The 16132-nt window shown below is 43.2% G+C and overlaps 1 protein-coding gene across 1 annotated transcript in view; it reads right to left on the bottom strand.

The window, feature by feature from the left end:
* Window positions 1-1925: 1925 nt before the first annotated feature.
* The window catches only part of iars1 (isoleucyl-tRNA synthetase 1), a 57663-nt gene continuing 43456 nt past the window's right edge, over window positions 1926-16132 (bottom strand). The window contains exons 24-34 of the mRNA XM_030091990.1: window positions 15478-15580; window positions 14991-15074; window positions 13538-13712; window positions 11905-12017; window positions 8856-8951; window positions 6322-6498; window positions 6060-6180; window positions 5138-5263; window positions 4655-4801; window positions 3700-3852; window positions 1926-2747 (exon numbers count right to left, since the gene is read on the bottom strand). Coding sequence (XP_029947850.1) covers window positions 2665-2747; window positions 3700-3852; window positions 4655-4801; window positions 5138-5263; window positions 6060-6180; window positions 6322-6498; window positions 8856-8951; window positions 11905-12017; window positions 13538-13712; window positions 14991-15074; window positions 15478-15580 — 1378 coding nt within the window. The 3' untranslated portion in view covers window positions 1926-2664. The remainder of the gene's footprint in view (window positions 2748-3699; window positions 3853-4654; window positions 4802-5137; window positions 5264-6059; window positions 6181-6321; window positions 6499-8855; window positions 8952-11904; window positions 12018-13537; window positions 13713-14990; window positions 15075-15477; window positions 15581-16132) is intronic.

Consider the following 16132-nt stretch of genomic DNA (forward strand, 5'->3'; position numbering starts at 1 on the left):
ATCATTTGATCTCATTTCATCGCTCCACTCGCTCTCTGCTCAGTGATACTTTGGCTCCATCTAGCGGCGCGGATGCGTATTGACCATCTACCGTAAGTCCGCGATTATAACACGACCCCACTTTTGAGGATGCAATTTCTGGAAAAAAAAAAAAATCGTCTTATATTCGGGCCAATACGGTAATTGCTTCACGGCTCGAAACAGATTTGTTCAAATTTGCACAACTTGACCCCTGATGACATATGAAAAGCTGCTGCAAGACTTTTGACACACACACGCCTCTTTCAGTGCTGAACTGACGCAGCAAGAGCCTTTCACCAAGCATTAAAGTGAAGAGGAACACCAACATGTGGGCACCGTGCAGTCTAATTAATGCATTTTATTAAATTAAGCGATGCTCTTCACCATCTTAGATTCTGGTTGCTATGGTCCCTTCTCTGCTCTGAAATCAACAATATTTCCTTTAATAATATTTCCTCTGATTATTTTGCACTTTAATCTCCTCCTGCTGTTACCGTTATTGATGCGGTGCAGGGTGGTTTTGGTGTGGCTGCCACCGGCCTGCCGAGGGACTGGAGATGGAAATTAGCTCTGGCTCTCCTCTTGCATATTTACACGTATATTCTCATTAATATGCACTGTCCATTTTATAAAGAGAGGAATCTGAATTTCAAATTGAAGGTGACACATCATTTACAGTGTCCCTGTCTGACTGGTGATTAGGGACTCGGGCTGAGACTTTCTCACAATACAAATAGAGGCTGCAGCAGACGACTGCGTCCGTCCTCGGACAGGAAGTGGCTGGGTCAGCTGCAGGCGCTCTCTCCTCGTTACTCAAACCTCAAACCTACAGAGACATCACGGTTTCAAGGTTTTGCCAGAAACCAACATGACAACAGTAAACAGGAGATCTCCATTAAATCCTCATTTTCATACAGGATGTGTCCTTTCAGGATTGTTTGGCAAAGACAAAGCAGGTTGTTTCAAAATGTTTGGCTCCATCCGAGCCACAAAAACATCAGAATGATTCAATCCGACAAGAACGTGTCAGAAGAGTGAGAAATTTGATTTAATTGCAGATAATTTACATCCGAAATGAGGTTCTAATGTGGCTGAAATGACTTCCCTTTTTTCACATAACCTGTGAAAACAATCTGGAAATTGGTTGAAAATGGAGATGATGTTTGATCTGCAGCAAATGTGTTTCCTTTATAGGAAACAATTGATGAGAGAACGAAACAATTATTATTCAGCATAATACAGAGGAGTCAAACACATTTTAGTTACTCCGAAAACATTTGTTAAAAAAAAAAAAAAATTATATATATATATATATATATATATATATATATATATTCCATTGGCTAGGTTATTTTGCGAGCCAGCTTTGGGTCATGGGCCTCATGCTCGACATCCCTGTTCTAACCAAAACTGAAGTGAATGTATCAAAAGTAAGCAAATGTGTCTTTCATCTGGTTTACTTGCTCTCCACAATGAACCGGCTGAGGTGCAAAAATTACAAAAAAAAACAAAAAAAAAACAAACAAAAAAACATCACTTACAATGGAAATTTTCTTTGATGAGAAAGTATTACGACTGAAAAAACAAGACATGTCATGTTGTCTGGTTTGCATGTTCTCCCTGTGCGAATGTGGATTTTTTGTTTTTTTTTTGTTTTTTTAAACTCCAGCTTCCTCTCATGGTCCAAAAACATGTTTGGGATTATTTGCTGACCCTGAAATTGTTTGTGGGAGGTAAGGTGTTTGTCTTTGAAAGCTTTATTCGACCGTCCTGCTTCAGAAGGTAACCCTGTCTCCTCCTGACAAGCAAATGTTTGAAGAAACAAAAACAGAAAACCAAAACATTTAGTCACCTCTGATTTATTCAGCTTGTCACTTAAAATAGCACATCATCCCATTATGTTGCTCTTTTTCTTTTTTATTGCAGAGCCCCTTCGTCCCAAAGGTACAACAGCCCAAAAATCCATTTCACCTTTTAAATGCCTTTTCTATTGTCAAAGGATTTCCAATGCAATGAGCACAATAGGTTTATCTGTTAAATTCAAAATGGTGGTATGAGCACAATGGGCCAAATGGCTTCTCCAATTATGAGCCAAAGCAATAATTACTCTGGACTAATCTTACCTCAAATAATCCTTGAAGGGAAGGAGCTCCCACCATTGTCGTAATAAAGAAAAGCATCCACTGGTGATACTGACAGTTAATCGAGTTACACCGTTTCCTAGAATCTTCATTTCCAAGAGTCGCTGAATGAACCTTTGTGTTTGTTCTGTTGCCAGTTTTCAGAAACAGCTACTCCGCGCCGTCGGCTCGGTGCAAACCGTCAAACCACTCGGTTCACACAGAATACACCCCAACAACACACACACACACACACACACACGTACAGTAACTGTCATGAAGCACAGAGGAAGGAATCGGTCTGAATACGACAGGACAGCTTGTTTGACCTTTGACATGTAGGCTGAAATCTTCCTCCAAAAGTCCTGCATTAACCTCTGAAACATTAACAGTCAGAAAACCAGGAAATCCCCGAGAGAAGCTTCTTTACACGCCGGACACAGAGTTCATCGCTGGGGTGCAGGATGGTAAAAAAGTGACAGAGGGTGACGCGTTGGACACAAACGATCCCGTGCTGTGGGGCTTAGGCTTCGGCTGTGGTGGGAGAAACTCTCACAAACAGCGTTTTGGTGTCGAGAGACTTTACTGATGAATCAGCGGGCAACTCTGGAAAACATAGATACAACAGATCGCTGGTGTTAAATCGCATTCGGAGCACTGCGGCTATTAAAACTCCCAGAACTGAAACTTCGGGGAGCCTCGTTTTATTCATTTAGGAGGAAGCAGAGAACTACTTTAGGACACTTTTATGCAAATCTGTACAAGTAACTCATGCAGAGGACTTCGGTGTTTGACGCTCGTATTAAAAAGGGTCGAAACATTTGAGTCATTTTAAGCTTCTTCACACATACAGTGGAAATGTGCGCATAAAGGCTATATACTGTTAAAAACAATATGTTTCTTTGAATAATGTGAACAACAAGCTACCATTTAGCATTACATTTGGAGAAAAAAGAGTGGGATTTAATAAGCTGTTCCTCCTACTCCTTTTCAGTGTGTATGTTTTATGTAAATATTCAAAAGATTTAAAACAGATGAAATTAGCTTTATAAAGATGATTTACAGTTTTTTCTCAACACTTCCCATCACAAAGACAGGAGCTGAAATGGTGCCTTTCTAACAAAGGGCAAAATGATCGTGTGAGATGATTAAAAACCCTGAAAATGAGCATGAGAAAACTGACTCTTTAAATGACGCTGACTTCGAACAGCTAAATCTCAGGTTAGAAGAAAGATGGGACTGAAGCTGCATGCTGACTGGAGTAGAGAGATTTAGAGCATTTAATTCATCAGAATCCACTTTCTGTGGATGACTTCCCAGATGTTGGTTATTTTCCAAAACTGATAAGCTGAAAGCAGCTTTTACTTGTGTAAATGAGTGTGTTTCCTCTCACTGTAGTTCGAGCACAGTGAGATATGAAGCGCTTCGGGCTGAGATGAAGCATCTTTCATCAGGGATTAAAACATAATGTCTGGAAATCCCAACCTACACTCATCTGAAGGAGGTAAAACCCATCAAGCCCGCTTCGCTCTGAGCCTGATCCTCTTCCCCCTCTTACCCTGAGTCAGGTCCTGGTCCAGGTAGAGCCGGAGCCGCCTGCCGCGGAGGCCGAACACCTTGGCGGCCTCGGAGAGCAGCCCGGAGCGGTCCAGTGCGTTCTGGCCCGCCGGGTTGGCCAGCAGGAGGGTGGCCACCTCTCCGGCCTGGCACTCTGCGAGACGGAAAGAGAGAGAGGCGAGACGAGACGCAGCCAGCTGTTAAACTCCCTGCATGAGCCCGGAAGCAACTGTGTTGTTTGCCGGACGGAGAGACAGAGGAGCTGCTGATCAGTTGGTAAACACAGACGTAACGAGGTGAGGCGAACCGAGAATGAATGACTTAAAGGATCAAGGTGGATTACAGCCAGTTTCCTTCTGCGCAAAAAGAAAGCTGGACTTTTCACATAATGAGGACAGGAAATGCTCAAGGTGAAACATTACAAATACTCTGCATGTATATCAGCCAGATGAATGGTTCGGATAGATTTAGGAATCCATCTGTTACAGCAGAACACTGATGAAACCCGGATGAGCATCTTTAAAATCAGGCCATTTTAAAAGTGTTTAGAAACAAAGGACAACTTTTCTTTTTTCTCCTGCCTGGTACAGTAAGAGAAGCTAGATGAACATATGATACTGTTGTTTAACATCAGGATCGCAATATAACCTACAATAAATACAAATACTTAAGTTAATATCTTCATGGTTTCACGTTTGTTCTTTGAAATAACATTATTATCACACATCCTCAATGTTAATATTCTCACATTTTAATATAAAGTAAGTTTAAGTGCAGGCTCTCAGAGATAATTCAGTGAGAAGACAAAAGATCACAAAGTTCAAACCAGCAAGCAGTGATTGATTGAATGTATCAGTAAACAACATCCAAATGTTACCAGTGAGACTGCCTGGGTGTGTGTGTGTGTGTGTGTGTGTGTGTGTGTGTGTGTGTGTGTGTGTGTGTGTCCTCCTCACCAGCCGGCTGTGCGTTGCAGAGCATCAGGTTGATGTAAGGACACAGGAGGGCGTCGGTGGTGGGGGCGGGGCTTAGAGAGGCCGACCCTGAAGTCACCGACAGAGTTTTACCGCTCAGACTGTGAAGGTCGGCCTTGCCGGTCAGCTCTAGAAATGATAAAAACACGGATGAAGTTTGGGATTACTTTACAAGGACGGCAGAGAAACGGTGTGCCTTTGTATTTTACAGTTTACGATACGACGTATGAATGTAGACAAAAGCTGCAAACTGGCTTTTAATGCAAAGAATAAAGGTGAAGCCTATTCACCTTCATCTAATTATTCATGGTTGTTCATGATCCTTTTATTTTTACTTGACTAAAAACTTTTTTATCTCATGCTGCAATTCTGCAGTTTGAACAGATAAATGAAAAAAGCGGCGTCTCTACTGGGACGATAATTAGAATCCGGGAGGATCCTGTGAAGCGTGGCGGCCGGCCTCACCGGTGGCGCCGCTGAAGAATCTGAGCTGGGTGTCGTTGGTTCCAAAGATGCTGCTGCACGCTTTCTTCAGCTTGTCAAAGTCGGCCCTGTTGTCCCCTCTGGGGTTCTCCAGCAGCACCACGCCCTCTGTGGAGGAAACCGGCAAAACGTTACCGTCGGTAGAGCCCAACGCTTCCTGAGGTAAATCCCAGCAATTCCAGGCAGCAGCATAAACACGCTGTTGTTGGGGGAAACTCTGGATATGTACGTGTCTTCATGTGGATCAACAGGACAGAAGAATGCTGCTTTCCCAAAATTCGGACAATTTTTAAATATATTAAATATGTTTAAAAAAGTTGCATGAAGCCAGCCGGTGCTGGCTGTAAGCGGATTGCACGTTTCACCAATTTAATACAACTAAAAGAATAACTGCAGCTAAAACTGAATCCTCGCTGGACGTTTGAACCAGGAACACATGTCAATCACCTCCAAACCCTGTTAAAGAAGATACATTTTTCTGATTATCATTTGGGAATTAATTCTCAGCATGTGAATCATTCGACTAAGCGCTAACCTGAACTACAGATTTTTAATGAATCATCTTGATTCTGGTTCATCAATGAATAACTTCACAACTTTTCTCAGTTAAAAAAACAGGTTTCCTTAAAAAGGGCAGTTTGGCATATTCTTTAACAGTTAAATAAAAATCTCGGCTCAGCTCAGACTGCTGTAGAGAAATTGAGACTTTAAATGAATTTCAGAAAATTGAAACGACACCATTCACACATTTGGGAATCAGGACTAAAACAACGTACAATCAGGTTGGGTTCATGTCAGCACAGTTACTATTCACTATTGTTACTGGTACTAATCAGAATGATACGAGGTGCAAACACAGATCGAATACAGCGTCATATTGACGGTTCCTCTTCTCGTGTTCTACCTTGCTGCTTGTTGTTGACCTTCACCCTGACGTTGACGTAGGAGCAGGCAGGTCCGTTCAGAGGAGCCAGAGGAGCCGAAGATCCTTTAACAATGGTCAGCTCCAAGTCTGAGGCCTTCAGCTGCAGCAACAATGAGAAAAAAGACAAGAGACAAGTCATGAATTCAAAGGGAAAACTAAGAACTGCGTTAGAGCGATATATTGATCAACAACCTTCCTGAGTCACATGACAGCGCCGCAGCCTGCATGAGTCCCTCCTTACCTGAGTCTTCTCCTCGATGATGGTGCTGGCGCTCTTTGGAACGGGGAAGGGCAGAAGAGGAGCCTTGGTGGTCGCCAGGATGAAGTCCTTGTGAGCCTGGATCACAGAGTCCAGGTACTCCCCCTCTGGCTGACAGCGGTAGTACACCGTTATCTCATCCGACGGCACCAAGTGCCCCTGAGACGAGAGACGGCGAGATCGGCAGAGCGTTTCATGAAATCAGACATCAAATGCAGCGTTCTGTGGGAATAATTACTTCATAAAATCTTTTCTAAAGCTGGAGGACACCAAAAATTAAACTTACACTACACTGATGGGTTCATACTGAGATAAACAGTTCATTCTTTTCTGTTTCTTCTTCAAGAGTAACTATGAGAAGAGGCTTTGGATGAGCAAAACAGAAGCACAGACAGAGGATCAAGATTAAAAAGCAAAAAAAAAAAAAAAAAAAAAAGTATCAGAACAAATAAAGGAGGAAAAGAACAGAACCATTCCCGCTGAATGCGAGCCCATTTTTTTTGGCATCGCGCTTCGTCCACTAACCTTGACACATTCAAACACATTGATTTCATTCTAATCTGCAGTGTGCAGCTGTGCACAGCCGCACACACACACACACACACACACACACACACGTATTGACTGTGTATTACATGCACTTGCTCACAAACGCACCCCAATTGCAGTGTGTGGCTCAAGGGCAGAGGAGTAACGCTGGCTAGATACAGAGGAGCAGTCAATCAATGCAGGAAGGTTTATGGGCTTTTCCAAGTCAAGGTACTGACCCCAACTTGATGGGGCTCATACGTGCCGTTTGTGTGTGTGTGTGTGTGTGCGTGTGTGTGCAAGATAATGCTACAGAGAGAGAGAAAAAAAAGGAAAGGCTGACCCTTGATTCTCAACCTTGCTATCCCACGCAGGCAGCGATAACACGTGCACACACCCACAAACTACTACCCAACATGTAGGAGAGTTGTTGAAAATTAATTCCCATCCGCAGGGTGGAAAATTCCTGACAGATCTCAGTTTGAAATAACTGGAGGAATTTAGCCTGGCTGGGAGCCAGTGCACACCACCGCTATAGGGGGAGGATGGAAAAAACTGTTTGTTGCTTGTAAAAACAAGGGGCTGTTGGCTAATCCGTCTTTACTCCCCAGACCACTTCAAAGCTCCAACATTAGAATCTGAAAGGGGCCAGACTGTAATTAAGCTTCCATTAAGCCTGCCTTATGATGGAGAAACCTCTAACTGTGACGCTGCAGTGGAAAGATTTCAGCGCGGCCCCGACAATAGCACGGGACATAAAGAGGAAGGGGGTGAGGAAAAACATAAGGAAACAAAAGAAATCAAAGTTTCTGTGCTCACTCTCCGAGGGGCCACAACTTTCCACACACACGAGCTTCCTCCACAGGGACTCTGTGCGTTCTGACCGCTGGAAGCAGGTTCCACCATTAGATCCCGGGTCAAAGGGTTCATGACCTCTGGGGGTGGGGTCTGCATTAATATGTGACTGGATGACTGCTGGACTGCTTCTAATCTGTTCAGAGTTTAAAAAATGAATGAAAATACTGCCGTCACTAATACACACATTTTCAACCCTGCTCAGTCCACATTCCCGCCATCTTCCAGTGCTGAGAGTTTCTGGATAAACAGTGAGGAAGATGGATGAGGATGACTACTTTTTGTGTTGCATTCCACCTGCTACATTAAAAGAAAAACTCTGCAGTTGCAGCGTGACTCTTTCTTTACTTCTCTCCACTGTGCTTCAAATAAAGGAAGGACTCGAGCACCTCTGTTGTCTTGGATCCAGCTACAAGCGCTCGCCTCCTTCCCACTGTTGTCTCAATAAACACGTTTACAATGCAATAAAGCTCCATCAGAAGAACTGCACAAGTTGAATCTCCTCCGTCGCTGTTTAGCAGGACTGGTTTCCTTCTTATCCCAACGAACACACACACACACACACACACCCTCCACACCCACAACATTTGTAGAAATGGAGGAATCTCTTCAGTCACTTTAGGTGGAGAACCTGGAAATCACGTCTAAATAGTGAAGACTGAAAAGTGACATTTGCACAAAGGGAACAGCTGACTAAACTAAATTCAGGTTACATGTTTTCCAATGCAATGACAGGTTTTGTTTAAAGCATTTTTTTTTCCTGAAAAGGCATCATCATTTATAGGTTATCATGCCATCATTTTCCATCTGAATGGACTTTATGTGGCCTCTGAGATAAAAAGAGTTTGATATTCCTGGTCTGCACTGTAGGGCATATCAATCAATGAAAAGTTGGGAAAAAATAAGCTGGAGGTCTTATTAATAAATAGTTCAAGAGGTCAAAAGCATCCAGCTAGAGAAGAAACTCCCGGCGCGGCCCCTCGGTGGCACGCTCTGCTCGCCGAGCGGCATTTCAGCGACGTCACTTTCTGCTTATTAAACACTGGATTGCAGAATTCAGTGCTGGTGTGTTATGTGTCAGTCCAGCTTCCAGAGTCGCCTCGTAGTAATCCTGAAATAATGACCTGCCTCACCTTCTTGCGTAGTTTCTGGATGCGGTTGATGACTTCTCTGGCGACGCCCTCGTCCACCATGGACTGGTCCGGGGAGACGTCCAGCAGCACCAGGACCTGAACCACAACACACACGTCGATAAAACACACAATACTTCAGTGAAGGACTGATGTGACGCTTCGGCTCATAAACCGATATACTCACGCTTTTGATGGACATTCATGATGTGTCCAAACATAAATTAAATTGATGTAATTAGGTTTTATGAGACTGTATCTTAAATAGAAAAGCCTCCACAGAAAACAAAACCCATTAAAAAAGATTGAGACAAACGGTGGAATTCACATTAAGATGGGATGCAGCAGTCTGGAAATCGAAAAAAGGAATGTACTGATTTCAAAAGTTTTTACATTTTTTTTCCCTTAAAGTTAATTTCAAATTATAGGAAAACATCAAAATTTCAGATTTGATTTGATTGTCTTTTTTTGCCTTCAACAGAAACATGAACTTTCATGGTCCACATTGTATTCAGAGTAACATCAGAAAAAGTGAACAACAATTAGACAAAATTAACATTGACAGATATTTCTTATTTACAACTGAAATATCTTTGTCATTACAAGAACAAACATTTTTTTTTTGTTTTTGTCGTATATAACGCAGTACAACAGTACCACGATGTTCTCCAGTGAAATGAAGAATTTCCACCGACTCAGCGAGTTTGTTGAAGTGACAGAGGTACGAAAAGAGAAGCTGTCTTAAGTCTCTGCTTCTCACACATCTATGAAATTTATGAGGGTTTTATACTTGAAATTGTTGATTTGAGTGGAGAAGCTCAGTGTCGTGAAGCTTTGTGTTTTCATAAAATTACTGTTATTTCCAACCTTTGCTGATTTCCTGCAGTTTTTCAGTGACTTCATTAACAGCCAGCGTTGTTAGACTTCACTCACCATCCCAGTAACAACTCACCATGTCAGGGACTCAGCTTCAAAATATATGATGTAATGTAAATGAGCGAATCAATCACTGTAAGTTTTTCAAAATGAGGCCTGTTGACTTCTCAGACGGAGTTGATTTAATGATCTGTTACTTTAACATGAACATTTTGATGTGGGCGTGGGATTGTAAAGCCCGATCGCGTACGGCCGGTAATTACAGTCATAATCAATAAGCAGAACAGTGGCAGAGGGAGACAGAATTTCACACGACGTGAGCAACGTAACGTGATATTCACCGACTGATATCACAGGTTTACTTTAGTATCCAAGCCAAACTCTGGTAGTCTGCTGCTAAAAACTGCTTCTTGGCATTAGAGGTCCAACAACAGTGACTTTACGTGGAGCTGTGCGGAGGAGGAAGAGCCTCAGACGCACAAAATGACTTCAATCTATCGTCGAGTCGCAGCCAAACAGGCATTATTCGAGGACCTGAAGGAAGCGCCGGCGCTCTCGTCTGCTCCCATCATTAAAAGTAAAACGAGAGCCATATTGTGTCGTGCAGAGCAGCTGCCAGCCTCCAACACTTTACCACGGGAAGACGGAGGGAAAGAGATGACAGGGTGACGGAGGAAGCACACAAAAGCAACAGAGGAGCCCGATATGAGAGAGAGAGAGAGAGAGAGCGAGACAACAGAGAGGCAGACAGATGGGAGCTGGAGAGTCGGTGCGAGCAAGCGAGAATTAAAAAGTCAGCTCAGTAAACTGGTATTAAGGTGCAGCCGTGTGGTGTGTGCACGGTTGGAGGAGCACTGATTAGAGAGGGCCTGTGGGAAACGCAGACACGCCGGTTTCCACTTAGCCGTGAAATGATTTCATACATCACGCTCGCAGTAAAGACACATAAATGTATTTACAGTACGCGGCAGCAGCAGCAGCAGCAGAGCAGCACTCGCATGATTCTCTTGATCCAGTTACGTTACACTTTGCAGCTCAATCTACCCGACGACAGCAGGTAATCTAGCGATGAGGGGATGAAGAGAGGAGAGGAGGAGAGGAAGAGGGGTGTCTGTGCCTTTTGAACGTTCCTATATGTTCAGGGAATAAATAATATTTTATAGTGAGGAGGAATTAAAGAGATTATTTAGAATCATCTTGGAAAGATTTCAGGAATCACTGCTGCACTCACAGTTAAACTAACGGGCTCTGCAATGTTTAACTGTAGGTGTGTCAAACGTAAGGTCCGTGGGCCAAAAGTGGCCTAGGGAAAACGCTAATCCGGTCTGCCAATCCATCAAGCAAAATGAAAAACTTTCAAAGAAATCATTGATTTTTTAACAAATTTCTTACGAGTAGCAGACACAACGACACAGACCAGAGCTGAGAAATCGGTGCTGCAGTGATGAAATCCAGCAGCTTCCTCTTTGATCAAACTCATGTTGTCATGAGTAAAACATGCTTAACGTAACAAAAAGTTTTTGGGATATTTCTGCACCAAATGTTTCATTAAAATTGGCTTCATACTGAGATTGTAGTTATTTTCTGTTGCAATAGTTTTGTTTTGTGAAATAGAGATATTTTCATCCTGTGTGCTCTGCACCACCACAACAAAAAAGTTTAAATCTGAACTTCATTATAACACTGCTTTTACCAGTCCGGTTGACTCGACATTAAAAAGAGATGTATGTGGTAATAAGTGAAAAAATTGAGGAGAAGGATTAATAAAATAGTAAATGTGATACATTGAGCCGTAATATATTCTGGCAATGCAGATACAGGACTGCAGTTTTTACAAATACCAGCTTTTTTTTCCGGTTTTGCAAAGTTTAAGTATCAAAAATAGTTATAATCGAATCGAATAATCAGTATGAAGCACCATCTTTCAATCAGTTATAGCTACAGCGGCTTCACTCGTTGTCTAACAAGAACATCCCCAGCTGGATTCTGGGCTTAGGGGCAAAAATTTAGCACCAATATGAAGAATTCATTGATTAATACAATGAAAAAATGTTCTGCAGCCATCTTCTGATTCAACATCGAAGCAACGGCAAGTTTTTTTACGACTGGAATGCTTCCCTGCAGAAGGCCACTATGGTGTCTTAATGTATCTGAGGGAAGAAGTGAAAAACTCTACCTGAGCATCGGAGTGTGCTTCGTACTGCGCAGCTGAGCCAGAGCTCTGGTCGAAGGTGTACATCAGCCTCAGGTCCTCCTCGTGAAGCTCGTGGCCGTCCACAACAATGGATCCTTAGATTCAAAGACAAAAGGTTATGGCTATACATACTTTTATTACTACAAAGTTGGTATATATGTTGTTTGGCCGTCTGCATCCGTAGACTTATGCATTTCTAAGAAAAACCTCTGAACATGGAGGAAAAAGAAAGTGGATCCTTAAAAAGTGGATTAACAGGCGTGCATCATGCTTACTGAGGCCTGTTAGGATTGGATCAATGCCGGCTGCAGAGCCTGGTGAAAATGTGACGATAAACTATTCAGTTCTCCATCATCCTACTAATTAAGTTTGAATGAAGTGCCAATTGATTGTTTGGAATTAGTCATTATACAGCAGGGTTTATCTCCTGAGAAAGCTTCAAGAAAAGGGTTCAATTACAAGCACAGAGAATGAAGTGCTCTCAATGCAACTGCAACTTGCATGCGAGCGGCGGTTCGGAGAAATAACTGGAGTCTGGGTTCCTATTTGCTCACGCTTTAAGGATTCCTCCGACCGCTGTCTTTCTAGCCACGTCTAAGATCTAAAACAATAGAGCAAACTCAATCTATTCAGGTTCATATCTCCATTCCGCCTGTGGCAGCAATTACCCATGTCTGTGTTCTGCCTAAAAACCATGACCATGTTCTCCTGTCCTCTTCGGTTCTGCACAGCCGGAGGCTGGGTGAAGCAGTCACTCAGTTTCACTCTAATCAGAGATTTCCACACTTTGATTTGCAGTGTCCCTCCCCGCGTCTCCGCAGTCGTCCCCATCCTTTCACATCACCCTCATCAAAATAATGGGATCAGAGGTAGAGGTGAGGAATCGCTGTCTTTCCTCAGAGTCTAAACTGGAACAAACTGCGGTGGAGAAATTGCTCAAAAAGGTCAATAGTGAATTTAAACTGTTATCTTTTCCTCAATGAACAGATTTCTACACAACATTCCCTTTCGAGTCGGCAGTTTACGCCTAATTGATCATTATCTTACGTCCCATTTGCCACTAAAATCTTAAAAACAAAGATTGCTGCGTTGCTTTTCTCAACTCGTTAAAATGGGTCAAATACAGTCAGACGTCACATCTGCCTTCCGATTTCAATCCTGTAAACTGTGAATTTGAGCTACTGTGCACATTCCTGACCTCCTTCACCACATCAATCTCTCTCCCTCCATCACTCATCCTCCTTCTCCCCTCCGACTGGCTGGACTTCAAACAGCCAAGTGATTGGAAGCGCTGGGTTCCCACAGCCCGGCTGACCTCGGCTGCTTCCCTCCCCAGAGACTACCGGGGCTCTCCTCGTCTCTCTGCGATCGGAGAGACGAGATACCTTGCGCAGTTTTGATCTCTGATTATAGTTTCACAAGGCGTTGCATTCTCAGAATAAACCGAACGCCCTTGAAGAAGTGTTGATTGTTTACACTGACTGACGTAGAAAACAATATAAAGAGAGCATGAGTGGAAAACGAGTGTGTTAATGTGTATTTACAAAGCTGAGTGTCGTGTGATTTTAAGATTTGCACTGAGGAGTGGGTGAACTTTTCGGCAGGCAGTAATTACCTGTCTTCTGGAAGGCCTCGAGCTGCTCGCTGCTCAGCTCCTTGATGGAGGCAGTGACAGCTTTGAAGGCCCCCTTTAGTCTCTTGCCCAGCACCATGTGGTCTGGCTCAGCTCTCAGGCGGATGCCGTACTTGTCCTTGTCCGTTGAAAGTGTCAACTGTCGCACATTAAGCTCCTGGGGGATGAAAAATAGTCACACGCGTCGCCTCAGACAGAGTACAGTCGCTGTCTCGTAGCATCGTTAATATTCTGAGCGCGGACACAGAATCTGTCGTCCATCTCTGTCTGTGTGAGCAGGTACAGTACCGAGCGGGAAGCACTGACGGATTGATCAACTGGGTTTAAAGATGGACTGTTTGTGTAAAAAAAGTTTCCAGACAGGATCTTCAAGGGGCAATAAACTTAGCTGAATTCAAGTGAAAATGGCCATTTTTGGTAATAATTGATAAATGCACAGAGGAATAAAAATGGGAGTAAAGGTGTAGGTAAAGCACGAGTGCAGATCTAATGCTAAAGCTAAAGCGAAGCGACTTCACACACACAGAGCACACAGAGATGGGAGATTCCTCCTCTTCCCTGCAGGACCCACAGAGACTTAACTGCTCTCAATTCTGATCAAATAAAGCCTGTTTACTGCAGGGAGGCTAGAGGCTGGCAAGGTTAAACGTTTCCTTCACCAGAAATGAAACGCAATGGTAGATAAGAAGTGGCTTTAACTAAGATAAAGCTTGAGGGATCCGGTGGAAGTGGGCAGCAGAAGGGCTTCCACCACGTTCACTTTAAAGTTATGTCGGCCTCTTCGGCACTTGTTGTCTAGGAGCTGCACCAGCGTCGCATTTCAGTGAGGTGCATCACAGAATTTCCATTGAATCCGATAATACGGATACTGCATTCTTTCTTCGCATGAAATCCATCAAGCAGGAACACTACAACACGTGCAGGGAGAAAATGAAGACCGTATCGCAGCCCACATGCAGGACGTTTACTGAAAGACGATGCACGCCGCCGTCGCTGCGGTAATAAACACCGCAGATCAAAACAGCCGTGCTCAGATCAGCACTGGATTTGATGAGTTCTGCTTGTGGAAATGGTGAGATGCTACGTGAAATTCATTTTTCTCCAAGCTAAGGAGACAGGAGCAAAGAAGAAATCCTGATGGCAACTTCAGATATCGGCCCACCATCAGAGCCAGTCAGTGTAGAGAAGCAGCTTTGTGTCTCTACGTGTTTCTACTGTTGTGATCTATGGTGCTTATCAAAGCACACAAAACCAAAACAGATTCCAGGAAAGCACTAATAAAAATGGGAAGAAAACTGAATGTTCTTCTTTTTCAAGTAGGTCCGATTAATCACCTCGCCGAGACGACTTCGAGACCACACAAAGCTCACAAATAGAAAACCCATTTTCTGCCTTTTCTCATGTGTATAAAAGAAGCAGAAGTCACTTGACTTACTTCCAGGATGTATTTCTGCAGGGACTGGATGTCTTTCAAGGCCTCTGGGTCCTGATGGATTACAACCACTTCCTTCAAAGGGTACTGAGACACAAAGCAAACAAACAGCGCACCACATTAAACAAAATCCGCAAAACATTTGGGGTTAAGACGCATTTTAAACGACTATGTTTGATTTTGCATTTTAGATGTCGAGTTAAGGCCAGGGATGTCAAACGTATCAAAACTGGCCTGTCAGCTCTGATTGATTGTAATATATTTGCATAATTTACAGTTCTTTTATTCAAATTTTATATTTGTCATGTGTTGTGAATCATAGTTCGTTTTAATGATATCTCAATACTTTGTTGCCTTAAATCAGATTTAGAGTTTCATTTATTTATAAATTCTAATGTTGTCATTTTGTGGTCCGGCACTTCCTCTTGCGTTATTTTGCCGCTGTGATGACTGTGGCGTTTGAAACGATGGTGTAAAGTTGGTGAAATACCTTGACAGGCAGGGTCTTCCTGTCTCGGATCACTCGGCCCAGCTCGATCACCGACTGCATCTGAGAGACGGCGCTCTCAATGCGCTTGTCAATCAGACGCTCCCTGCAAGACACACGTACGGGGGAAGAAATGAAGACCATCGCTCGGAGTGAATATCTCATCCACTGTAGCTCCCTACGCTATGGTTGGTTGCTTGTTGGAAGGGAGCATTATTACTTCAGTCCCTTTCTGGACCAAAAAAAAAAAAAAAACATACTTTTGAGATAATTGTCCTCTAAAATCTGATGCAATTTCACAGTGAGGTGGATATTTCTCAGTAAGCAATGAAATTAAAACGGGTCATCTACTGGGAAAAAAAACGGATAATAAGAGCGTGCCAAGGTCTGGACCACAAATATATAAATAAAGACAGAGTTCAGAAGAATCAGTCCAACTCGTTTTAGTGCAGGAACATCCACTAATAAGCTGCACTGAGACTTCCACCCCTGAATTCAAATTAAAGCCGCACAGCCACCGATAATCAGGCATAATGGCAGTGTAACTGTCTGCAGGCGCGCGCACACACACACACATTCTGCTCATGCCGTGAACGCACAACACTGGAGTAAATAAGACAGGAGGAACACGGGGGACAGCCAATCATTTAATGAGGTG

The sequence above is a fragment of the Salarias fasciatus genome, chromosome 5 (assembly GCF_902148845.1).
Source record: "Salarias fasciatus chromosome 5, fSalaFa1.1, whole genome shotgun sequence".
Lineage (NCBI taxonomy): Eukaryota > Metazoa > Chordata > Actinopteri > Blenniiformes > Blenniidae > Salarias > Salarias fasciatus.